At 38.0% G+C, this 26,999-nt stretch overlaps 2 protein-coding genes across 3 annotated transcripts in view; both read left to right on the top strand.

The window, feature by feature from the left end:
* The window catches only part of kif19 (kinesin family member 19), a 44,021-nt gene extending 40,786 nt beyond the window's left edge, over positions 1-3,235 (top strand). For both annotated transcript variants that reach the window (XM_081392372.1, XM_081392373.1), the window contains 2 exons: positions 200-365; positions 2,140-3,235. In XM_081392372.1, coding sequence (XP_081248498.1) covers positions 200-365; positions 2,140-2,273 — 300 coding nt within the window. In that variant the 3' untranslated portion in view covers positions 2,274-3,235. The remainder of the gene's footprint in view (positions 1-199; positions 366-2,139) is intronic.
* A 688-nt stretch (positions 3,236-3,923) lies between these two features.
* Positions 3,924-26,823, top strand: abca5 (ATP-binding cassette, sub-family A (ABC1), member 5). The gene is made up of 39 exons (XM_081392651.1): positions 3,924-4,107; positions 5,331-5,479; positions 8,740-8,929; positions 9,119-9,286; positions 9,479-9,576; positions 10,104-10,330; positions 10,437-10,578; positions 11,247-11,435; positions 11,961-12,108; positions 12,322-12,499; positions 13,719-13,777; positions 14,011-14,121; positions 14,259-14,434; positions 15,095-15,214; positions 15,308-15,446; positions 15,526-15,616; positions 15,726-15,865; positions 16,410-16,529; positions 16,677-16,878; positions 17,414-17,580; positions 17,699-17,826; positions 18,005-18,142; positions 18,236-18,349; positions 18,767-18,937; positions 19,057-19,170; positions 19,422-19,559; positions 19,671-19,739; positions 19,821-19,912; positions 20,648-20,771; positions 20,872-20,989; positions 21,074-21,165; positions 21,247-21,422; positions 21,647-21,722; positions 21,812-21,906; positions 22,047-22,166; positions 22,316-22,468; positions 22,591-22,670; positions 22,754-22,809; positions 23,953-26,823. Exons 1-39 carry the CDS (start codon positions 4,095-4,097, stop codon positions 24,091-24,093), a joined length of 5,022 nt encoding a protein of 1,673 aa, XP_081248777.1. The 5' UTR covers positions 3,924-4,094; the 3' UTR covers positions 24,094-26,823.
* The last annotated feature ends 176 nt before the right edge of the window (positions 26,824-26,999 follow it).

Below are 26,999 nucleotides of genomic sequence, written 5' to 3'. Positions count from 1 at the left end.
GCCTTTTTTTGCATTATAGCAATGGAAAATGTGCTTAACTGGCATGAAAATAATATTATAATGCAAAAATGTTTATTGGTGCTAAAACAGTTTCTCTATAATCTCCGTAAATGTTCTTGACACAGTCGTTTTATTTATTTATTTGTTTAGTTTAATTCAGACTATTTTCAACAAACTCAGATTTTTCTCCACCCTACAGTTGTCTCAGGCGAAGAACACCAGCCAGCGATTTCGTCCCCTTGACAGCACTTCTGATCCCCACCTGCACATTAACGGTCACCCGCCGGCCCCCATCCTGCGTCCCCAACACAGAGCCCAACCTCAGCTTGCTAAAGCTCGACCCTCTCACAACAGCCACCAAACAGGTCTGATATCACAATTTTAGTCTTCTTTTAGTGATAGAAAATTAAAAGACAAAAAAAAATATTTACAACCTTGACCATTTTATACATGACTGCAAGTTGCATTTATCACAAGTTGAACTATTTTGCGTTGATCCAATTTGCATTCAACCAGTGAGATTCAATATGATTTCTTTCTTTGAAATGCACAGATGAATTATGTGCAATGTGATTAGGAACGTGTATTAAAGGGGACCTATTATGCTTTTTTACATTTTTAACTTTCTTTAGTGTGTAATGTTGCTGATTGAGCATGTCTGTAAAAGTCTGCAAAGTTACAAAGCACTCCAAAGGGAGTTATTCTCTGAGTTATATCAGTGCACACTGTTTCTGAACTCCCTGAAACACCTCGATTGTAGTCTTTAATTTTCTTCCAGGAACGTACACGTCACAATATCTCTCATTTAAATAATTCCCACCCAAGGCCATAAGGGGGCCAGGCTTGGTTGAGTTGTGTTAGTAGTGTGTTGAAACTCTGGGTTATGGTAAGGGGTGTGACATTTCTAAAACATGCTCGAAGTGGTTGACCAATCACAACACACCAGCCGACCAATCAGAGCACATTGCACTTTTCAGAAGGAGGGGTTTCATAGAGCCCTGCACTAGAGACCTGCGCGGGACACAATGTTCAGTCCCGCTCCCGCCCGCTCCCGCAGTGTTCAGTCCCGCTCCCGCCCGCTCCCGCAAAGATTTGTCATTTTTAGTCCCGCTCCCGCCCGCATCTGTGATATTATGTCCCGCTCCCGCCCGCAAATGCCCGCAAGACGGCAGGCAGCAGGATGGATGTTCACATTCTGTCTCACGAAAGGTCTTGGAAAAAAAATGCGTGCGCACATAATTCCTTACAGTAACTAACGCCAACAAAGATAAACATTAATCGGCCCAAATTTCAATAGGCTTAATTATCATGTAACATAAAAACAGCCTTAGGCATGGCCTACACACATAGGAACATTTGTTAAACGGATCATTTTTATCCTAGACTACAGGCCATTTAAACATTTAAAATGTGATCACCAAAACACGAAACAGTCCCATATTAGGCCTACGAACAGCATAATATTCACTAGTAGGCTAACAGTAACGCTAATATTATTATCTATCTAATATATATAATTATATATTAGATAATGTTAGAATGTTATTGCTGTCTATTTTGAGCTTTCGAGTTCGAACACGGAGCAGCGGGAAGGAATTGTCTCTAAACAAGTGTGCGTGAGATTAGGCCCCGCCCGTACTCCAAAGGACAACATCCACAAGTTTAGGCTGCTTAAAACGTTTTTATTGCTGCCAAACAGAATCTCCCTCAAAACTACAAATTATGTACGCTACTTTAATCATTTATATATTTTACTTTACACTCATATTTAATTTGCGGGAGTGCAGCGTATCATCCCTCCCGCCCGCACCCGCAAGTGCACCTCCATCATCCCGCCCGCGCCCGCAATGACCTTTCAAAATTTGTCCCGCGCCGCACTGTTTTGCGTCGCAACCCGCGGGTCCCGCGGGACTCCCGCGGGAGTGCAGACCTCTACCCCGCACTAAACAGTGTTACTGACAGACTGGGAAGAAAGGTGCTGCAACAATGTAAAATTTGTGAAAAATAATGTTTTTTTAAACATTCAAGCATGAAAACCTATTTTAGTAGGCCCCAAAAACAAAAATAAAGACTTCATAAAGGGCATAATTTTGATAAATTTTGATTTCCTGTTGACTTATCTCCATTCATTCTCCACAGGATCAACAGCAGATGTCACTTCCTCCAACCTGCCCTCATACCTCATTAAGCGTGGCCCCCAAACCAGGCAACTTCAGCCCCTCCTGTATGTCACAACCACTGGAGCAGGGGGCCAGCGCACCCGCAAACACTGAAGATATAGACTGTCTCCTCTCGACCCCAGCATCAGCACTACGGAAACATGTAGAGACCAAGTGGAAGGTTTCTTCTTCTATCCAAATGGAAGAGCTGTACCATGGACGAAAGAACTTGAATGAAAGAGCTACAAAAACCGATTTTGCTACCTGGGTTTTTGCTAAAAATGCTCCTAGCTTTTCTGTGAAGACAGGTGACTTACCATGTCTGCTTTTAATTTTTTAGTCCATTGGCTTCTGTACATGGCAAATCTGATTGTCATGAATTCAATGGCCTTGACTTATGTCAAAACTTCTCACAATGACATGCAAACATATTCCTTTAAAGCCGAGCCAATGCGACAGGGGATAAAACCCGGCCTCAGATGCCTTCTGGTTGAATACTTATATCAGGCCTTATAGTGACAACTGAAATAATTTAAGCAGTTCCCAAAAAAACATATTCAAATCTGCAGAACTGAAATGGTGATGCTTGTTGTTAATGTGACTGAGGAGTCAAATATACCCCTCTCATTCCCCAGGGAGCAATATATATTTCACAGCTTCTGTGGTTGTGAAAGTATTAATCCCTCAGGCCTTGCACAAATTAATGTACTGTCACATTGCGTATGATTCGTATGTCTGGCTTCTGTGACCGTTTCATTTACTGATGTCATTTTGTGTTTACTGTTAATAATCAATGTAAATTTGCCTTCACTGTCATGCAGGTTTCAGCATAGCTGTTTTCTCTAAAATCCTTTTGGGTTTGTGTTAGTTTAGTACCAGACAAGCTGGCATATTTAATGTAGTTCATTATCCTCAGTGGAATGTTTTTAATCAAAAAAGGAAGAAAAAAATGGTTGCCTTTTCTTTGAAAAGACTGTATTTTTTTTTGTTTTTCATAATTATACATGCATAGACACTTTTTCTACTCTTAATTTTATACCTTTTTTTGTAACCAAATAAATTTGATTGACAAAGTGATTGCAATAGTGTATGCATTGTACATCTCATCGTCAATATATGGTGGTAACATTTTGTCAAGGTAAGTTTTAAGGACAGTATCTAAGTTAAAAGGACTTCATAGTACACAAATGTTTCACTCTCAGGAACATACAGTAGTAGTCCAAAAGCATATGATCACTCAAGCATATAAGCACAGTTCTGTATCCTTTACACATTAAACAATGTTCCTGACTGCATTCCTGTACTGTCAGCACACTGAAACGTGTATCATATTTTCTTTTTTTGGCAGCCACTTAGTGGATATCAGGACTACATGTCAATATTTCAGTGTAAACTGTTTTCTCCTGTTTCCTTACACCAAGCAAAACAATGCAAGCATAGCAAAATATCTAGCACAGTAGGCATTGCATCTTCACTTGCAAGGGATTTTCATCTAAATTGAGCACACAGCTATTTAGAAAATTTGTGAAATAAATCAATTATGAACTATTGAGCACAGATAATATAATATAATTAATATAATATTCAGGGTCACATTAATCAATTCCTCAACAACTGTATGTCAAAGGCAGGCGGGGTCGGAGGTATGGTGACATCATGTCAATCATAAACCCCAAAACCAATCAGCGCAGTCCAACAAGTTCTGAGGTTCGTGATTGGTTTCCTTGACTCCGACAAATCATGAGTCTCGGAACTTGTTGGGCTGCGCTGATTGGCTGACTGACTGGTCGGTCCAGCTGATGGCAGCAGAGCAGAGGCGCAAGTAGTGTTGACAACGCCGCCTTGGATCTCTTCTCTCTTTTTTAATTTATTTCCTAAAGGTTATTTATTTGGAAAGAACCAAGCGAATCCGGAGGAAAGGAAAGACATGTCTTAATGTATTTCATACGTAAGTGTACTTCCTTGTTTAAGCTTGAGGGGAAGCTGTTAGCCGGTTAGCGTTAGCTGTCAGTGTTTACACACCGAGAGCAGCGAGCAAATCTCAATATTTTATCGACATCTTGTACATTAGCCTCTAATATGTCATGTTCACTAGAAGAAAACCTATGTTATCTGTATTAAAGAAAATGTGAAGGGGCGAAAGCCCAACCCAGGCGTTATTTACCTGCACTGCGCGAGCACGCGCAACATGTCAGATGCACGCGTCCTCCTGCACGCGCAGTATCATTTATTTATTTTATTTTTTTAAGTATAGAAATTACTGACTTTTTTTTGTACAAACTTTTTCCGGTAGGTAACAAACACACTAACGCACTTTGCACGCTCTTATCTCTTATTCGTTATTATCTGCAGTTACATTTGTACTCACATTTCCCAAGGTGTCATCAGTCTTAACATGGGGAAACTGCAAACAAGCTATGTTTGATATTGAATAACACAGGGCCATAATTATTTTTGTCTTTTGGGGAACAGCTATAAAAAGTAAATAAGTATTTAGCTATTTTGAAATATGAAACCGTTTTTTTTATACCAGTGGTGGAATTTTAAATTAAGTCCAGAACATTCATTGCCTCTCCTGTGTAGATATTTATTTGATTAAATTTTAATAAAGTCACAAAATAAAGTATGATATGCAATGAAATTAATGCTATTCATTATTAGTCACCTTCTGCTCCATTATTAATATTTTCTATTCTTTCTATTGTTTATTATTAACGAAATATAAATTATTATACTGTACTGTTAAGACTTGAAATGCTAGTTCTCACATTAGCATGAATGGATAAGTAAAAAGCATTCAACATATAAGTGTTCATCTATGCAAATGATACTCAATTAAGTTACAGTAAAGGTGAAACTGTTGTTTCATGTTGAATAGATAGTGCAGTGGTTTAATGTTATTGGATGTTTTTCTTTAGAGACTCACAAATGGTAGCACTGTGATTCATTAGAAAAATGTGAATATCTTGGTTAATACACTGCATCTCAAATAGTAAAATATGGGATCATTTAAAAAGGTAATAGGTTTAGAGCATCATTCTCATGTGCTGTCATATCTCTGAGAATATTGAAGTTGAAAAGAAACACCCTGAATTTGGGCCGACAAGTTTAAAGCAAAACTTCAAGCGCATTTGTTGGTTTGGAATGAAAAGGTTCTGTTTTGTTTTGCAGCTGTGTCTGATCCATGTGCCAGTCAGCTGAAGCATGCTGGAAGAATGCAGCCCATAACCAGAAGAGATGCCGGAGTCTGGCATCAGACGAGGAGCCTGCTCTACAAAAACCTGCTGATCAAATGGAGGACCAAACAGCAGAGTCTCCAGGTGCCTTTCATCTGTCACTCACACGCTTTCTTTTCCCTTCCTGTAGGGGCAAATCTGTTGCACTATTAAAGCATTTGCACGTTGTCTATTCTGTGCGCTGGTATTGAACTCCTTCAGTAAGTGCTTCTCAAGGGGTGCTTGAAGTGTCCATTTGAATCTGTTAAAGTCACCATGAAATCAACTGACAATTTTTATTTTGTATTGAATATTACAATATTTATTATTTATAAATGATTTATCAGTGCATAGCCTTGTTTTTTTATTTTTTTTTTATTCATGTGGCTTCGTGATCTTTAATCAAAATAACTTTAGCAGGAGAGCAATCGATTCCCAATGGACAAATTCATGTCCTTCCCTTCATTTGTTCTTGTTCGGGCAGACGTTTCATTCGGATATGTCGCAAAAGGGGTGAAAAGACTATCATGTATCATTTTACTTCAGGAGGATTTGTCTTTTACTAAGTGAATGTACTTTTTATAATCATCTGCTAAATGAGCAATCTAAAATTCGAATTACCCAGACTGCTTTATAAAATCCACTCCATCTGGATGAAATCCTCTTCTATCCACTCTTACTGACTCTTTACAACCCAGCTGGATTTTTATTCTCTGTTTTGATCCGGAAAGTGAAAAGGAAAAATCCTACGTCCATCATAAATCCAACTTCTTTCCCCATTTTCTTCTGTTCATGTGGTCATGTATTTTTTTTTAAGGTAACTTTGTTAAATGTATGTTTAATGCCTCTCTGCTCTGTTTCGTGAAGGGTCACGTAAGAGTCTATCAGAATTAAAAGGCTGTTAATGGATTGGTGTTCTGCCATAGTTCATGCCGTCAATAATACTTTTAAACCGACTTCTTAAAAGGAAGCTTGTCATGGTCCATTATGGAAAGTGGTTAGAAATGGAACAAAATGAACTGTTATGCAGTAGTCATGGTTGGGCTTTTTTCCAGTTAGTGTCATCTCTGTATTGATTTTCTTGGAGGTGGAGATGCTGAAGCTAGTTGTATTGTGCTGCGTTCTTGGGTGTAGTAGGCTTCATGCACGTAGGTCAAACTTATTCAGTCAATATATGTGTTAGTGATTTACCACTATGTGACACAACCTCTATCAAACACAGATACACTACTCAAGCCTCAGCTGGGCTTGAGTGGCAAAAGAGCTGCTGCTTGACTGGATTTCACTGGGGAAACTGCGGAAACGCAAGTAAAACAAAAGATTATATCAGTTTAAACTAAAGATTGGACTCGATAGTGTTCCTTAAAAGTAACTTATCAAAGATTCAGGGATCCATGGATATAGACATGCAGCCAGGAATCATGTTTCCTGACATTTATGTGTGCTGGATTTTGACGCCGGGAAATGGACAAAGCAAATTTGCCTGTGAACGATTTATGTAGGTAGGCGTAGGCCTAAATCTGGGTGATCACTTATCAATGTTATACCGTCATATTGACTCATCCAGCCCTAAAAATTTAGTTTCTGTCAGTGTTTATGTAAAAAATATCCATATATGCAGAATATAAGATAAATATTGAATTGATGAGTTGTCACTGTCAATACAATATTCAACATATTGACACAAAAAAATGATAACGATATAGTCCAGTTGTTTCTTTGAATTGCTGCGATCCATCTGCTTCTCTTTTCTGTAGCTTTCGGCAGTCTGTAAAAACATACCTCAGATTTCTTGTCAAATCTGTTTGCTCAGTCAATCGCAAAGCTCTTTCCCGTTTTTGATGTGTGTTGTGTGTTTTTCTCAGCATTCACACTGAAAACCAATGCTGCCACTCAATGGGCGTAACCGTAGTCACTCTGACCGATGGTGACGTCATGTGATGCTTTGATGTCAAAGCTGAGTTTTCAGCACCATTACTCTAGTCCTTGTCACATGATCCTTCAAAAATCATTCTAATATGCTGATTTGTTGCTCAAGTAACATTTCTTCTTATTTTTAATGTTGGAAACAGTTGTGCTACTTTATAGTTTAGTGGGAGCTGTGATGCATTTTGTCAGGATTTTTTAATTAATCGAAAGATCAAAAGAATGAATCACTTTTTTTTTTTGACATTTTTGTTGTATCCATTTAAAAAAAAAAAAAAAAGTTACTATTGGATGGTTGTGTAAATTTGCAAAAACAGATTTAAAATAGTCTAATCTGTTTCAAGGGAGGTAATGGCCATTTTTTTCCCACCAGAATCCAGAATTCCGGGGAGACATGCAATCATGAAATCAATAACTTTTTTCAGTGTGGTCTTAAAGTCGGCATGAAACGGAAGTTGAGATTGTCATTTTTTCCTTGTTGTGACGTATACCCGAGTGAAACGGCTTCTGAAATTAGAAAAAAATGTAAGGCGGGGCTTGATTTCGTCCTTGGGGAATTGATTGGATCGTTGGAGGTTGGGCGTTGCAAACAAAATGGAGGCAGATTTGAATGCCAGTTTACATTCAGTTGTGGAGGATTTCTCTCCACCAGACTCCCCACCGTTACCCTCCCATGAAGTATTTTTTTATTTTATTTTATTATTCCCCGAACCGAGATGAGTCAAGTCATCATCCGTATTAGACATTCTCTGTTATCAGTCAAGTGCACCCTCGAGAGCATCTCGATAGCCGCACCCTCATCGGCTCTGGCCGCACCCTTTCGCCATGGCACGTGCCCGAAAGAGAAGAGAGGTCGTTTCGAGGGGGGAGGGAAGGGTAATGTATTTGATTAAAGATTATAAGGGTACATGAATTTAAAAAAAATAATGAAGTGCACAGATAAATCATTTATAATAAACACTACAATATTACATATAAAAAGAAGATTTGTCAAATTTGATTTCATGCCGACTTTAAAATGAAATTGCCATGACCTTTTGCAGCAAACATTGTAGTGAGCGCCCTCCAGGCACATTAAAAGCTAATCTCATGTCATGGTCTAGTAAATGAATCCAGAGGGATGATCCCTCGCTGGCGCTCATGTATTAATGGCCTCCTAAGGCAGTAAATCAAGAGCTGTAGCTTAGAGAACATGACAGTATGACAATATTTTTTTCTGAATTACCTCTTCTAATTTAAGTTTACATCAGGTATATACAGTACACTTTAAAAATATTTTGTAGCATTTTTATTTATTTATTATTAGCATTAAATGGTTAACTATATATAACTTATTATTTTTATTAGTATTTATAATTAATTGTTGTTCTTTTTAGAACTGTATTTTTCCTGCCACAATTCCCTGTCAAATTGGAAGTGTTCCTCTTCTCTCTTTGCAGGAGCTGATCTTGCCTTTGCTCCTCCTGGGCCTCCTGATCCTCATCAGCACCCTCAACCCTCATGTCTCATACGGCAGTATCAGCACTAAGGAGCTGGAGTATGAACGGGACCTGCCACTCAAAGGTCTTGGCTACACCCCCATCAACAATGTCACCAATCACATCATGGAAGAGGTTGCACGGGAACTGCGTAAGGCACATTTATTGGTCTTTCTTTAGAAATGTTTTTTAAAAGCCTCATTTTAAGCAAACCTAGCATTGCATGGTATATTTGGTATGTTATTGAATGCTTTGCTAATTTACGATGAAGCAGCGTTGACACTGATAGTAAAGTAGAACACTAACTGTGAATATTTGTTTCTTGCTGTTGATTCCTCAGCTATGAATGAGCGATTAGATATGTTCTCCACTGAGGAAGACTTGGAGAATGCCAGTCTCTATGAACCTGATGGCTACGTGGGAGTGGTCTTCTTGGATTCAATGTCGTACCGCCTGCGATTCCCATACAGCCAGCTTCCTCTGCCTAGTGACTTCACTGAATCAATAAGTGAGAATCACTTAACACTGATTACATAAATCCACAGTATCCATGACACACTCTATTTAACTTCTTCTGTGGTTAAATGGTGACTTGCTTTTTGATGCAAATGACATTGTTTATTACCATTTAATCTGTAATGAAGAAACTGTTGAAGAAATAACACTTATGACTGGTATTTTTTTTTTCTCTGGTCCACAGCAAGCTGTTACACAAACTATGTCAACTGCCGTGCTGCCAACTACTGGTATTCTGGATTCGTACGGCTGCAGTCTCTCATTGATGCTGCCATTATACAGGTTTGAAATACCATGGATGAATAATGTATTGGTATTTAAGCATTGTAGCTGAAATAAGCAGTGTGTGCATCTGCCTGCTGAAGTCTGGGATAAACGTACGCCACTGTTCAAAAGTTTAGGGTTTTGAGCGGTAATGTTTGAATAATTTTTTTTTTTTTTTTTATTCTCACCCAGGCTGCATTTATTGGATCAAAAATACAGCAAAACTGTAATATTGTGAAATATTTTTTACAATCTATAAGAACTGTTTCTATTTTAATATATTTTAAAATATAATGTATTCCTGTGATGGCAAAGCTGCATTTTTAGCAGCCATTACTCCAGTCACACAAAACTTCAGAAATCATTCCAATATGCTGATTTGGTACTCAAGAAATACTTCTTTTTTATTATTATCAATGTTGAAACCTTTTTTTTTTTTTTTTAGGATTCTTTAATGAATAGAAAGTTCTAGAAGGAAATATAAGGTACCTGGTGAGCTCTGAGACCACTTTTGTTTCAATAATAACTGCTTCATTCTTCTGCAGTTGAAGACCAAACGCCCGGTGTGGAACGAATTAAAAGTGCATGCAGTGATGATGGGACATCCAGGTTCAGTGGAGGTCCAGAAGTTCCCTCACGCCCTGATCTCCATCTACCTAGTGCTGGCATTTACACCCTTTGTGTCCTTCCTCATTGTCAATGTGGCTGCTGAAAAAGAGCAGCGGTTGAAAGACACCATGAGCATGATGGGACTGTATGACTCTGCCTTTTGGTAAGTGTATCTACTGCAGAACCTGAAATGAAATAATTGTAATTCATAGCTAGTTTAAATATTGTAAAAATGGTCAGTTTGTAAAGTTCTCGTTTGCTTTCTTTAGGCTTTCATGGGGCCTTCTCTATGCCGCACTAGTGACGACCATGTCCATTCTCATGGCTGTTATAGCAACCTGCACGCCTCTGTTCTCCAACAGCAACTTCTTTGTCATCTTCCTCCTCATTTTCCTCTATGGAATATCTTCCGTGAGTCCTAGCAACCCCTCTGTCACATCCATTGACGGTCTGAACAAAAGCGACTTTAGAGAGGGCAAAGCTATTTAAATGGGTGTGCACTCATTTGGCCTCATGTCTCCATTTCCTCCCACAGTTAGAGTAGCCATGTTAATGATGGGCTGATCTTCAACTTCATACTGAATGTTATTAATTTTCGTTTTCCAAGGCTAAATTGCTTTCAGCTGCGTTGGTTTTCTTTTGCATCAGGGTGTGTTACTGTTCTGGAAAAATATCTGACAAAATGCAAATCACTTCATTTAAGCTTGAATGTATTTATGAAAATATGCCATTTTATTAGCCACATATGTTTATGAAAATATCCTGTTTTATTAGTCACAAAGTTGTTTCAGAATTAAAGTACTTTTCTTTCTTTATTTTTTCTTTTTTTTCAAGTCAGCGTGAAACTGCATTTGCAAGTGATTTTCATAATGTGACGTTTCTGAATGGAGCAGATATACAATGATTGCAAAATGCAGGGCAGGTCTTGATTTTATCTGTTGGGATGATTGTATCGTGAAAAGTGGGGCCTATGTGACTGACTAGATTATATGAGGACATGCACTGAACACAGTAAGACCAGGAATGTTAAGTTTAAGTTTATGTTTATGTTTTTTTTTTTTTACTTCTCAATCCCACAGATTTTCTTCTCCTTCATGTTGACCCCTTTGTTTAAGAAGCCCAAGTTTGCGAGTACAGTGGGCTCCATGCTCACTGTGGTGTTTGGATGTCTGTCTCTTTTCACTGTGCTGATGAGAGATTTCCCCCAGTCAGCTGTGTGGCTCCTCTGCCTTCTGTCCCCCAGCGCCTTCTCTATCGGCATTGCCCAGGTAACACACTTTTACACAAACATGCTCCATTGTATAACAGCGATCTCCTAGGTTATAGGACCGTTTGCCAAGAAACGCATATGAGAACAGTGATGAGTGTTTATATGTGTATGTGTATATACTTATTTAATTTTTTTTAAAGAAAGTAATACTTTTATTCTGTATAGGATGCATTGAATTGGTCAAGTGATCAATTCAGTTAATTAGAAATTTCAATTTATAAAATCCAGAAAAAAATTTTAACGCTGTTTTTCACTGTTTCTTGGCAACCCGATCAGCAGATTTGAATGATTTCTAAAGGATCATTTGACATTGAAGACATTGGTGTATGGCTGCCGAAAATGTTGCTTATATTTAAAAAATAAATAAAAATGGAAAACGGTTGTTTTAAATTAATATTTCACAACCGTATTTACTGTATTTTGATCAATTAAATGCAGCCTTAATGAACATAAAAAAATTGAGTGTTAGTGTATACATCAAATAAAATGTATATTATGGCACTATTTTTGTGTGTATGTGTAGGTGGTGTATCTGGAAGCTCAAGGGGACGGCGCAGTGTTCTCCACTCTGGGCACTGGTCCTCACGCCCTCTATGTTCCCATGGTCATGCTGTTCTTGGACTGCATTCTCTACCTACTTATAGCCATTTACCTGGACCAAGTGCTACCAGGTGACAACTAGAGTCAAAGCGTTTTGCATAAACTGGGGGTCTTCACGGGTCATATTGCAAATCCCACAACATAAAATTCATACATTGTGTGGATACACTAAAGTTGTGTGCACACACAAATATTTGTTAGTATTTGTTATTTGTTAGTCATCATTTTACTGAGATGGAGGCATTTTATGAGCTTCTCACTTACATGACCATTTCTTCCTTCAGGCGAGTTTGGCACAAGGCGCTCAGTGCTGTACTTCCTACAGCCATCCTATTGGTCAAAGCGGAGGAAGCGCTATGTGGAGGTGAGCTCTGTGTACGAGGGCGAGGTGAACGGAGCCCCTGTGACTGATGAATCGGTGGAGGCGGTTTCTCCTGAGTTTAGAGGCAAAGAGGTTATCAGGTACGGACTTTACTCCTAAAATGGCCAATGTCTATTTTAATTCATTAAAATAGACATTGGAACATTAATCAATAGGGGCTCTCTGATCAATCTGCTGCAGATCGGTATCGGCCGATAATTGATCCAATCTCTATAAGATAAAAGAACCAATCTCACGAACTGATCGCAATTTAATGATGTAAAACCGTTAAAAAAGGAAAAAGAAAAAAAACGGATGAGGCTTTTGCGCGTTGTTCTGTATTGTAACCATGGATTGCAGAAGTGTGGGGGCCACCGCATTATATTCAGTCAAACACTCTGATCACTTGTTTGGAGAGGTTTTGAACTTTTGATAATAAGGCTACCATGGTCCCAAATGCCATAACGTTTGATTTGTTTAAGATATCAACACAATATTTGGCCTAGATGCAGTTGACATGATTGTGAACAAGTCCAAACTTGACTATACGACCTTATGTCAAGCATGAATAATAACAAAATAAATCCATTGCATCACTTTTTGGGGGGTTTTCTCAGCAGTGTTGAGCATAAAACCTCCAAATATGATCAATCTATTTTGTTTTCTAGGTTTCTATCAAATGAGACCATGTACACTTTTTTATTTATTTTCTTCTTCCTAGATTTATAAGCCATTTGAGATGTGAAATCATTAAAAATGCTTTCAGTGTTAACAGCGCTTACACATCACTTATATAAAAACTTAAAGGATCAGGATCGGTATCGGCCGATCATGATGACTAGAAATCGGCAATAGGTATCTGCTGCAAAATTCTGATCGGAGCATTGCTATTAAATGACCTCAATTAAAATATTTTACTAAAAGAAATTGTTAAAGATCCATGCCCCCCTGATTCTTTCATGAATTTTTATTTTATTTGAGTAAAAGTATTTTTTATCTAGAAACTACAATGGCCAGTCAGTGTTGGTGGAAAAATACAATATATATATGAAGGAATGAATGAATGTTGTTTGGTTCTAGGCTTTTTTTTTTTTGTATTTGTAAATATGTTGTACCTTGGTATTCTGAAATCAGACCAGCGAAGTGATTTAGGGAGCAGTTTGGGAAAGGGAGCAATGCTTTTAGAGCTGATGTTAAAATCCTTCAAAGCCTTTAAAATCCTTAGAATAGATTTGGACTTGAAGAGAGCTGGTTTGCAGCCAGAATGACCATTTAATATCCATCACGTGCTTTCTGTGTTTATATTTTTACTCTTGTTAGGATCTGTAATATCCGTAAAACCTACAGAGAGAAAGACACCAAAGTGGAGGCTTTGAGAGGTGAGACTTACACTCGGTCAGTATTTATGGATTTTAGGACTAAATTGCTTGTACAGTATGCTGCAGGTAAAATGCTAAGTCAACACAAAATGCCATTTGCAATCCATTATACTTTTATCGCACTAAATCTCAAAGTACACTTTATTGGTACTAGTTGTATTTTGACCATTTATTATGAGACTTCTGGTTCTGATGTATAGGTGTGTGTTTTGTGTTCTACTTTTTATCTAAAGGTTTGACTTTTGACATCTATGAGGGTCAGATCACAGCCCTGCTGGGTCACAGTGGAGCAGGAAAATCCACCCTCATGAACATCCTGTGTGGCATCTGCCCCCCTACAGAAGGTCAGATATGTGATGCATAGATGCTAGTTTTGAAAATTACTTTTTTTATAAACACATTTACCTCTACCTGAGTAACTGGAAAAGATTAAATGTTGTACTACTGCCACACACTCTGTTATTGTGTGTTTTATGCATAGGCACAGCGACCATCTATGGCTCTCCAGTGGCCGAGATCGCCGAGGGGGCCGAGATGAAACAGCTGGTTGGTATATGCCCCCAGTTCAACATCATCTTTGATGTCCTCACTGTAGAGGAACACCTGAGGATCTTTGCTGCCATCAAAGGGATCCTGCCCTCTGATATTGACGGTGAGGTAGGAACTCCTAGTGGATCTAGAGACATCAGCTGACTTCATGTTGTATGGGAAATTCAAAAGCAAACCATTCACCAAGAGAGCTGATTTGACATCAACTCCACCCTGCATATTTAATTATGTTCATTATAGAGTGAAACAGTGACCATACACTTTTCAGTGCTCTTGGTTCTAAAAGTATTTTTTCCCATTGTTTTTCTCCACAAGTACCGTTACCGTTCAATAGTTTGGGGCCTGTACGATTTTTAAAAATGTTTTTGTAAGAAGTCTCTTGTGCTCAAGGCTCAAGAAGTCCCAAGGCTGCATCCCCCCCCCCCCCTTTTCTGTTTTAATATATTTTCTTTACATATATTTTTAATTCTTCTGATGGCGAACTAAATTTTCAGCATCATGACTCTTGTGTCTTCAGTGTCACATGATTCTTCAGAATTCTTTCTAATATGCTGATTTTCTGCTTATCAATGTTGAAAACTGTCTTTAATCTCACTTTTGATCAATTTAATACAGCCTTACTGAATAAAAGTATAAATTTTTCAACAACAAAAAAATCTTACTGACCACAAACCTTTGAATGGTAGTGCATTAAATCCAGCTCCATCCAGTTTACGTAATCTTTGTATTTTGATGTCATTTCTGGTTTAAATTGTCTCTCTTTTTAAGGTGAGGAAGGTTCTTAAGGATCTGGATTTGGAAAAGATTATGGATGCCCAGGCGAAGAACCTGAGTGGAGGCCAGAAGAGGAAGCTCTCTGTGGGCATAGCAGTTCTCGGAGATCCAAAGGTAAATGTCTGACCACTTATACCGGTGACGACTTGATCCATTTGCTTATTTATCCCCCTCCATCGATGTCTGTCCTTTTTGCTTATGAATCAGGTCCTCCTCCTTGATGAGCCTACGGCTGGTATGGACCCAGTCTCTCGGCACCAGGTTTGGTCCCTACTGAAGAGCCGTAAAGCAGGCAGAGTTACTGTACTCAGCACTCATTACATGGATGAGGCAGATATACTTGCAGGTACTTTTCTCATTTTTCTCTTCTCTTCCGTCATCTCCGTTTCAATCTCACACACCTCTGTGCATTTTCTGTCACTCAGATCGTAAAGCTGTCATCTCTCAAGGACAGCTGAAATGTGTTGGTTCCTCTTTGTACTTGAAGACTAAATGTGGGGTTGGCTACCATCTCAGGTCAGTTCTATGTTAAGAAATTTTTTTTTTTTTTTTTTTTTTTTTTTTTTTTTTTTTTTGTCACCCAGGACATTACTACATTAACGTTGTTGTTGTAAACCTCCTGTAGAATGTCTGTGACTGAAGGCTGTGAGGTGGACAACATCACATCACTGGTCAAGAATCATGTTCCCAAGGCTCAGTTGTCAAGGCAGCAAGAGGCTGAACTTACATTCACGTTGCCTTTCGAGAGCATGGACACTTTCCCAGGTCTTGTTTCTATTTGCCCTCATGTCACCATCTGCTATGTGCCATGCTGCCATATGCCCTGCAGAGCAACAGATTGTGTCATGCTGTCAGCAGGACTGTGGTGGCGTTTTATTGGGGCAGTTTTATTTAATTTTATATAGATTTATTGTCTATAGTGTTGTTATACTAAGTCTGTGATGTTAGTTGAGTATTTACTTCAAGCTTAGTTTGATGTACTCATCTTCATGTCAATCCAAACCTGCATTACTTTCTTTTGTCTAGACCAAGGTGTGTGATGTTTTTCACTCATTGTATAAACCTGAATGTTTTTTGAAAATTATGTGTTCCATTGAAGAAACAATATCATGTGGGTTTGGAATGACATGAGGGTTATTAGTAAATGATTATTATTTATTTATTTTTTTTCATCTGAACTTGGATTCTTTTAGGAATGCTTTTGATGTTTGTGATTAGTTATCTTGTTCATTAAGCATTGGTACTCTAAAAATATTAATAAATTCTATGGTTCCTACTCCTCATGACTTTCACTCATGTTGCATTTCAGGGCTATTTGCAGAGCTAGACTGTCGACCTGACCTGGGTATCATTAACTATGGCGTCTCCATGACAACGTTAGAGGATGTATTCCTGCGTCTAGAGGCAGAAGCAGAGGTGGATCAGGCTGGTAAGATAATCACCTACCTAAACCGCTTCCAACCATCACACTTCAAAATAAAATGGAAGAAAACGGGTCAGTGTTGCAATGAACCAGCATACTGAAGTGCTCGAGATGTATAACACCCACTCTATCTGTGTGTTCCTTCACTGGTAGACTACAGTGTGTTTAACCAGGATAAGGTGGAAGAAGAGGGAGACTCATACTCTCTGGATGACACGGACCAGAGGCTGCTGACGTTTTCAGACAGCAGGCAGGATGCAGTAACCGGTCATGCCTTGTGGAGGCAGCAGTTTAGCACGGTGGCCTGGCTGCACATGCTCAACCTGCAGAGAGAGAGAAAGCCTATTATATACAAGTGAGTAAATGCTAACAAGTACTAGCTGATCATGTTTCAATTTCAGAAACACGCATACATTTGCTGCACGCTCTTGTATTTTAGAGTGTATAAATAAAGCCTGTACGGTTTAATTCTTGCAGCAGAGCTGATATTCAAATATGCACTACTGTTCAGAAGTTTGTAAAGAAGTTATTTTGCTGTGATCAAATGACGCTGAAGAGTGGAGTAATGGTTGTTGAAATTCAAATTTGCCATCACAGGAATATATTAATTTTAAAATACCTTAAAATGGATAATACTTAAATTGTAATAATTCAGTATTTTAAGAGATTTTCATAAGAGCATAAGAGATTTGTTTTAAAAACATTAAAATAATGAACCATAAAAGTATCTTAATTATCCATATGACTCAGGAGTTATACATGTGACAAAAGTCACACTGTTTCTATTATTTTCCTGTTGATCACTGTGAAGCTGCTTTGAAACAGTCTGTATTGTAAGTGCTATACAAATAAGCTTGACTTGACACTTTTGTCTTTTCTCTTTTGCTCAGTTTGACGCTGTTCCTGGTTTTCTTGTGTGCAATGCTGATTCTATCTGTGGCCACAGGAAACATTCAGATTCATTCTCCTGAAAGACTGTTGTCACCTATATACCTGCTGCGCCCCAACGAGGCTCCTCATAAATACACCAGCAGCCTGCTTGTGCAAAACTCCACCTGTCAGTAACACTTCATACATATAAAGCTTGTTTGAGGACATTTCAAGGCATTGTTTTTGTTCAAATTGAGTTGATGCAGATTTGATTTGTTTAATGTGAAGTATGTGTGTTGTGGTAGATTCTGACCTGTCAGGGTTCATCCACAATCTGGAGTCTCAGGACATTAAAGTGGAAATGATGAATAAACCAGACTACATGTCTGCTGCACCTGTCAGCGCCGCCATCAACGTGACTGGATCCGGTAAGGTGAGTGAGAGAATTTCTTATCAGTACAATTGGATAATCTCTCTACACTTTTACACTCCATAGTAATTGATGGATTTTTTTTCTAAAATGATTTTTCTATTGAAAACTGTTGGTGTTGTTTAAAATCCTTATTTTCCTTCCTGTCTTCTCTCGCTGTATCTCTTTGTGTGAATTCCAGGATTTTACCTACATTTTAGCGTTTAACAGTACCACCGTGCACTCCTTGCCCATGGCTGTCAATGTGCTCAGTAACGCCCTCCTCAGGGGCTTTAACGGCACTGGACGCATTAGAACATGGACTAAACCTTTTGACTATGTAAGTGCAGTGCATTAATACGCTGAAGTTATTGCACAGACACTACTATGGTTTCTTGCGAGTGTCTATAACTGTATTCTGTCTGCATTTTAGCAAATCCCAGATAGGACGTCCTACGCCCTGGTTTACATTGAGGCTGTGATTCTTGGGATGCTGGCTGCTGGGATGCCAGCCTACTTTGCAATGGACCACACAAGAGACAGAGAGGTACATATGTAGGTTGTAACTTCATATAGTAATGGTTTGGCTTTTTGTTTTAAAGTTTGGAGTCTGTGTTTTACTTTTTATTCAGCAATGATGTATTAACTTGATCAAAAATGACAAACTTACACGTTGTTTCAAATAAATATAAATACAATATTAGTTTTTTTTTTTGTTTTTGTTTTTTTTTACTGACCTACCGACCCCTTACCCATGATCACTTTAATAATTTGAGGATGCTGTAAAAGCTTAATTTTATCAGAATGTCCCTACAATAATACTTCAGTTGTTATCTGAATACATGATCACTTTAATAATTTGAGGGTGCTGTAAAAGCTTAATTTTATCAGAATGTCCCTACAATAATACTTCAGTTGTTATACATTGAATGCAACCACTCTGTTTTTACTGTATTTGTATCAGTTGAAGTGTCGCTCGACCCTGAGGATCTCTGGTCTTGTTCCTTCGGCGTACTGGTGTGGTCAGGCAGCGATTGATGTCCCTTTCTATTATCTCATCTTAACCTGTATGACCAGCACCCTGTTTGCCTTTCATTCTACAAACCTGCTTACTTCTCATAACATCATGTCTGTGGTAAGAAAACGCTTCACCTTACAGCGATTTGCTGCCACTAGACTTTTTGTAACATAGAAGTTGTTGAAACTTTAAAAACAGAGCAGACAACTCAATAAATGTCTTTTCTCCATTTTCAGGCTCTGTGTCTGATTGGCTTTTCTCCAGCCATGATTCTCTTCACATACTGCGTGTCCTTTATGTTTGTCAGAGTCCAGAGCAATAGGGACTTCTTCTCAGTGGTGTCCATGATGGTAAGTAATAATAGTTTAATATTCATATGGAAAAACTGAAATATCAAAATATCAGGCCATTTTGAAATTTGTAATTATTAATTAACTGGAAACTAATTAACTAAAAAAAATATGGGAATGCCTATAATAAATTATACTTTTAATTATATAATTGTATTATATAGTCATTGTTCTAGGGGTGTGTAAACCCTGAAAATGATCTTTCAAATGTATGAGGGTATTAAAGCTTTTTTTTTTTTTTTGGTCTATAGTTGTGTGTGGTTTCTGCATCCATAGTCCAGCTGGCTCTTGTGAATGAAAATCCTGGTGTCGCTCGTCTCCTGCACAATGCACTGTGTTTCTTCAGTCCACTTTACCCTCTTATGGGCTGCCTTAACTGCATTACCATGGTAACACTCTAGAGACACATCTGTTCAGTGTTTGAGAGCATGGATTAAATGCAGTCAATTGCGACTCGTAAATTGAGCCTTATATTTGTTGAAATGTCTTGTGCATTCTAGGCCACCTTCCTTCAGTCCCCTCATGATGATGATTTCCTGTGGAAGAACCTCTTCATCTCTGTTGTGGCTGTAAGTTAAATATGATTTTACATTCTCAAAGTCTGTTATACAGCTGTCTTTAACTCTGAATCTTTGTTGTGGTTTCCATAGCCGTACATCCAGTGTATCCTGCTGCTCTTCACCCTGAGATGTCTGGAGATCAGATATGGAGGGAAGACCATGAAAAATGACCAGATCTGCAGGTCTGACTTCATAAACTAAATGTCTAAATACATTTTTACCAAAGACTCCAATCAGGAGTAACGTTTGGAATAACATTCTATGAGCTCATGTTTTGCCTGATTCATGAGAATTTTTTTATACAAATATTGATGCAATTATTTATATCCCATGACACTGTTCCAGAATATTAACATTTAAACAGGGATGAGCTATAAAATCATTTTACTGGTTTGTTGTACTGTTACACTACCATTCACACGAATAAATTACAATTTAAAATATAATCAAATATAAAACGGCTATTTTAAATTGTTGTTTCTTAATATTATTGCTTTTACAAATAAATGCAGCCTTCTTGAGCTGGTTTAAAAAAATAAAAACATAAAAAAATCTTATTGACCCCAAACTTTTTAACTCTAGTGTACTTAAGTAGTTTAGTACATAAGTTCAAACCAATGAACAACTTTTCAGTGTTGCTTCCTATACACATTTGAAGGCTGTTTATTAGATCAATAAAGGTAGATATCATATTAAGTGAATAAGTGATTTTATGCGGAGCTTATGACCTATTAATTAAGTTGAATTGCATTATAAGAACATGTGGTTCAAACATTTTCAGTCCCAAGTCTAAGTAGTAGTTACTAAGCACATTGTGTGAATGTTCTAATTTAAGTGTGACCTCATGAATGGCTGGTGCAACCCTATCCAAGATTATTAAGAAATGGAGCTTGATCTCTGAACTTTGTGTCCTAAAGGATTTCCTCCCAAGCAAAGAGCAAAGCTCAGCGGAACCCAGAGGAGAGCGTGAGTGAGGATGAGGATGTTCAGATGGAGAAAGCTCGAGTGAAGGAGGCGTTGACCTGTCAGTGCTGTGAGGAGGTACACCTCACTTGTCTATAAATCTTTTGTCACAAATCTTACTGTTGTCTAACAACATTTAAATATGGAGAAATACAACTTTTTCTTTTCTTTTTTTCAGAAACCAGTAGTGGTGGTGAGTAACCTCAGGAAACAGTACAAAGGCAAGAGGGAGGCCTTCTCACTCAACAAGAGAAGGAAAGTGGCCACTAAGAACATCTCCTTCTGTGTTCGCAAAGGTAGAATTTTCCTTGATTTGTTGTACTGTAATAATGATGTTAGAGAGAGCAAGCAGATGTTAATGAAAAATGACCTTTTCTCAGGTGAGGTTTTGGGTCTGCTGGGACCAAATGGAGCAGGAAAGAGCACTATCATGCACATGCTGTCTGGAGACACTGAACCCAATGCTGGACAGGTTTGTGCTCAAAGTTTAGCTGGTTATGAGTTATTTTGAACATGAGGCTTTTTCTGACTATAGTTTGATACTGATTTTTAGATTCTGATGGGAGATTATGGCACAGACTTCCAGCCAGTGGAGAACCCCTTGGAGCATGTAGGGTACTGTCCTCAGGTAAACCCTCTGTGGCCTAGAATCACTCTACAGGAGCACCTGGAGATCTATGCTGCCATCAAGGGGCTGCATCAACGTGATATCCCAAACATCATTAAGCGGTACAAGGGAATAAAATGTAAAATAATTACATTGTCATGAAAAAAAAAGATAAATGCACTTTTGTTGCCCATTAAGAGCGATTTATGGCTGGAAAATGTTAAATTCACCAGCCTTTGGCAGATCTATTTGGTCACTGCTTATCAATATGACCATTTGTCTATCTCACAAATTATACAGTATGACCACCATAGCAATTTAAGTATTGTGTGGGCTGTCTTTGCAGTGTTGTGAGTGCTCTAGAGCTAAAGGATCATCTTTACAAACAGGCAAAAAACTTGTCTGCAGGGCTAAAGAGGAAGGTAAGTCAAAAATATAATTCAGTATAGAAAATTGAAAACCATACTTTGTCATGTACTTTAGGCTTATTTGTTTGTATTTTTCATGCTAGTTGTGCTTTGCACTAAGCATGCTGGGAAATCCTCAGATAGTTCTGTTGGACGAACCATCTACAGGGATGGATCCCAAATCAAAACAGCGCATGTGGTAATTTACTACACTAAATTTCTGTCCCCTGTTTTAGTTTTTGTATTGTGCATACTATGATAAATGTAGTCATTGTAATAAACGTGTAGATATAAAACAGAGGGCTGCAAAAATAAACATTCAGTGGTTCATTCCAATAGGAGGGCAATCCGTGCTGCTTTTAAGAACAAACAGCGAGGGGCTCTTTTGACCACCCACTACATGGAAGAGGCGGAGGCTGTGTGTGACCGTGTAGCCATCATGGTTTCTGGTCAGCTGAGGTGAGAGGTTGGGACAGATAAATGTGTCAGTTAATGATGACAGGCATTGTCAAGCTAGTTCCTCGCTTTAACATGGATATATTGAGAATTTGGAGAAAGCAAGTAAAGCAGAAAAGAAAGCACGTAACATTTTATGTCGCCCCCTGCAGATGTATTGGCTCAATTCAGCACTTGAAGGGGAAGTTTGGCAGAGGCTACAGCCTAGAGATTAATCTCAGGGAGGAGCTCACGGGTCTTCAGCAGGTAGCACTGTTGCACAAAGAGATACTGAAGATATTTCCCCATGCTGCTCGTCAGGACAGGTGAGACGTGTCTGCTTTGGATTAGAAATTAAATGGACTCTTGGGAGAAAAAAAAAGTCAAACTGAATCATAGTGAAGCACTAAATTTGAAATGTATAACATTAAACATTAAATCTTTGCAGTTTTGCCACTCTGATGGTGTATAAAATCCCAATGGAAGATGTGAAGTCACTAGCCAAGTCTTTTGCCCAGTTGGAAAGTGGTAAGAAATGGACCCCATAATAACCAGAGGTTTTGTGAAGAGTTAAAAATACAATTTTGATCATTCACCTTTTGTCTTCACAGCTAAACAGAACTTTCACTTTGAAGAGTACAACTTCTCCCAGTCAACCCTTGAACAAGTATGTCACTATTGGATCTCCTTTAAAAATACTGCAAAAAAAATATTTATTTGAAAAACAAACTAACATTTTATTAGAATTTTTGCTTCAAAAATATGCCAGTAAGAGCATTACTTGATTCGTCCTGGTTAACTACTTCACTAAAACGCTCCCACATGGTACTGGTACTTTTCTTTACTTCCTTTTTTGGTTTTAATTCTCCTTTTTGAAATTTCTCTCGGATCTGTTTTGCATCCATTGCTGCTTAAACTAGTAGGAATGCGTTATACCATAAATGCGTATCTTAATGAGAGTCTGCAAATTAATGCCTGAAGAAAAAAACTTTTATATTTCCAACCTAATGTTTGAAAACACTTTTATCAGAATAATTTCTATACATTTTTAGTCAAGGATGTTAAGTTAAGCAATTTCTGATGTTTTTTTTTTTCCTTTGGATTTTATATAATGACCATTAGGAGGTGCTCAAGGCATGTTTTCCTTGATTGGTTTTTCCTGAAGAGTTATACATTGTTGTTGAAACCAAAAGTAAAAAAGTCACACACGTTTGTTGCTTTTTACCATGAAATGACAGTTCCGTGTCTATTAAAATCAACACATTAATGATTTATCTCTCATCCACCTGTGAGACACCCGAAATTAATTTGAATGTAATTTATTACGTGGCCTACCCGAGCCGCGTGTTAAACTACATCACTAAAACTACATCACTAATCCTCATATTTTAAGCGTGAGATATTGAATAAACAAAATTATAACTTTGAGCCCTGTGTCAGTCATGTCACCTGCTGCGACTCAGACAGCAGAGCAGATGCTTTCAGTTTATAATTGTAGCGCTCATTGTCCAACTGAACTAAATAATTTGTATTTCTATAAAAAAAGCAAAACAACAGTGGGGGTAGTGCCCGCGGTGGGCAAGTAATGTAATCGTGTACTGCCGAACACCTTGTAACACCAAGCCTATGTCAGTGAAGTAAGGAAAAGTAGTCTTAAATTCATCTGAGAAGATATTATTATACATGACATTTTAATTAGAAGGCAAAGATATTAAAAAATAGTTAGGATTTTTGTTGTATTTATCTGTCTGTATACAAGGACATTCCATAGTTAATTGTATTTCTTTGACATCGTGTACCTGTTTTTCAGGTTTTCATGGAGTTTGCTAAAGAGCAGGAGAAAGAAGAAGAGGAAGTCGGATCGCTTAGCACGACATTTCAATGGAAGAGACTGAGACAGGATGGCCCTATATCCATCAATCACGCTGACAGCATAGTACACCAGCTATGAGCCGATCCTGTCCTGCCTTCTCTGAAGCGTTGTGCCCTTTTCTCTCTGTCTCTCTCTTTCTATCACTCCGCATGTGCCGTCCTTTGCCTTAAGAGCCATAAACTGATGGGACACTCAGGACAATAGAGTGTGGAGACTCCAGTGGCCACTAGCACACATATGTGTGGGCTGTGATACTCGCTTTGGCTCTGGTACTGGCACTTGCTCAGATATGATCTGACACACAACTCACGTGTCAGCTGTAGATGCCGAGCTAGACTTGGCAGTTCTTTTTTTTTTTATGAAGATATTTTATTTTTTAAATTCAAACTTCTTATACCTTCTTTTCACCCATTGTTGTGCATCATGCTCACATTCTGTTGCGTCAAAATACACTACTTCAGTCACTGGGAAATTAGTTGCATGGAGCGGGTTCCACATTATCGAAGCGGTACCAAAGCCTCACTCACATCGACACCAATACAGTGCTTTTTGGTGTCTGTAGCATGGGATATAAACTTGTGTATGTACAGCTATATAACTTAATTATCTATGTGTACTGTTGTAAGGTAAATTTTCAGACGGGAGAATCTCATTATGGCTGTGTGCAAAATGTCAGGCAGTATTAACACTGAGATTTACCAGCATGCAGTGGGCTGCTCTCGATTCTTGTAACCCTTTTTAGGGTGGAGTGGCCCTGCCGGTGCATGAAGCCTCTTCTGTCTCTGCTGCACCCGGGAGATCTCCAAGACTCCTTTCTAAAACACCAGCACGTTTTTCAGGCTTTCACACAGAGCTCTCCAAAGAAAAACAGGGCTAAGCACTCACAGCAAGCTAGCGAGTGGGTTGAAATCAAGACGATGAAGAGCTTCTCTCTGTCATCCCTTTTCCATCCCGTCGTCAGGTGGCCTTCCTATAGGAGCAGTTTAAAAACCAGTAGCTTGCTCATAATACGTTCTATACCATGTAGCACTCCAGATTAGTTGCAAACTGCTGAGTGGTCTTTTATTTGAATTTTTTTTTTTTTTTTTTTTTTTTTAAATGAAAGTAACGATGCTTTATGAACCGTGGGCACTGAATGTACAGTGGATCTTTTTGCTGTGGTGAGCCATGGGATGTGTATTAAGTGTCCAGTTTAAGTCTTCATTTTTTAAAAGATTTGGAAGACTTTTGGGCTCATTTTAAGTTGGTTGGTTCTTGCTTAAGAGGGTTAATCTTTTATCTTTTGGAAAATTGATTAAACAAAAATGATTAAATGATCACCTCTCTATTTTGTGTAAGTGAAATCCCTAAATTGATTTCTCTGTAGTGCAAAGGACCGCATTGGTGAATACTATAACTTTCACAAATTAATCAAATACAAAAATGTCTAAACTACAGGATTTTTTTTTTTTTTTTTTCATTATTACTGGGTAATACTTTTAATTAAATAAGGTTCTATGCATTAGTTAATGCAGTAGCTGGTGTGGAATAACAACAGATACTTTCACAGCATTATCATGTATGTTCATTTTTTTATATATATATATACATATATTCCTGACAGTGTTTTTTTTTTTTTGTAACATTTTAGGTTTAATTAATGTTTTATGACCCAAACATGCATTAACTAATGTTAACTAATAGAAGATTATTGTAAAGTATTACCAATTAAAGTTATTCTTTATTAGCGAGAGTGAGCTACCATTCTCATTTCTCTCTTCATGTTGGTTGAAGTATTTAAGCTGATACACCAATGTGTTCTACTCTCAACTGAAAGTGTTCTAGTTTCAGAACTCTGCAAACATGCGTTTACACTCGGTGCATCTTTCTGGTGAGTTTCTGATATTCCTTTGTCTTGTAGATGTTTCCTTATCCAGCTCCTAGCGATGCTGATCCAGAACCGTATGTTGTTGGCATAACGAACTCTGTCCCAAGTGCTGGTTCTCTTGTTGGTATAACTTCTGAAAGATGTTTGCTAGATGTTTCATGGTTACCCTTGAACAAATCTGTTGTAGATTAAAGTTTCGGATTGTACTCTGTTTGAAATATATAGGTACTTTTTCATTTTCTGGACATTTAACCCTAGTTGAATGTGAAACGGTGTATAAAGTGTTGTGTGGAGCGGTCCGCAAAAATTGTAATCAACGCCAAGTTGGCGAGTTATGTGGACTATCTGCATTTTATTTTTTGGCTTCATCTTCCTGAGTTTGATTTACAGCAAATCAAACTCTTGTTGTCTATTTTTAGAGACACTCAATGCAACTTACGTAGCATTTAAGGTATCGCAACGTTTTTAAATTAACAACATTGTCTTTGAACCAGATTTTTTGGGAAATAATGATGGTTGACACAGTGAATTTTTAGGGGGAGATAATTGTCATTTTTGCACAAATATAGCCTGTCATGACAGTAATGTATACAATTTTCTGTAATGTTTAACACTGACCAGTTTAGTCTGCTGGACTGGGTTGGAATGGGATGATTATATTGAACACTCTCTAACATCTATTTAACCAATACCTTTATTTCCTCCAAAGTGCAATATATGAATATTTGTGCGTGTGAGTAATTAATGCATTATGTAGATGGTGTCATTGCAAACTGCAATATTAATGTTGTCTCTCTTGTGATCTCAGATGTGTCTTGCAGTACAATGTAGCCACAAATCTATAATCTTTTAGAACGCTTTGCACTCTCTTCCCCTAGTGCCCATTTCCTGCCATTTGTATGCAAAAAATCTGTTTGAAAATAAATTGAATTCATGACGTTAATGTTTGGAATGTGAATAAGTTGCACATATTTCACTAGAGTGTATATGGTTTTATTGGATTTACTTAAGCCTGTTTTTCATCACTGAGATGGTTAAAACTCCTCCAATGGTTATTCTTCACCCTTTGTTCCACAAAAAGTACCACAAGGTTTGAAATAAATAGGGTGAAACTTGA

The sequence above is a fragment of the Scardinius erythrophthalmus genome, assembly GCF_964197995.2.
Source record: "Scardinius erythrophthalmus genome assembly, chromosome: 18".
In the NCBI taxonomy this organism is placed as follows: Eukaryota; Metazoa; Chordata; class Actinopteri; order Cypriniformes; family Leuciscidae; genus Scardinius; species Scardinius erythrophthalmus.
The sequence above is the reverse complement of the archived record's forward strand: the minus strand, read 5'-3'. Positions and strand labels throughout refer to the sequence as shown.

What these genes read in the sequence shown, in the direction of transcription:
- abca5 (XM_081392651.1), top strand. An exon ending in AGAGGCAAAGAGGTTATCAG is followed by an intron (nt 12,500 to 13,718) that starts GTACGGACTTTA and finishes TACTCTTGTTAG; the next exon opens with GATCTGTAATATCCGTAAAA. An exon ending in TGAGGCAGATATACTTGCAG is followed by an intron (nt 15,447 to 15,525) that starts GTACTTTTCTCA and finishes TCTGTCACTCAG; the next exon opens with ATCGTAAAGCTGTCATCTCT.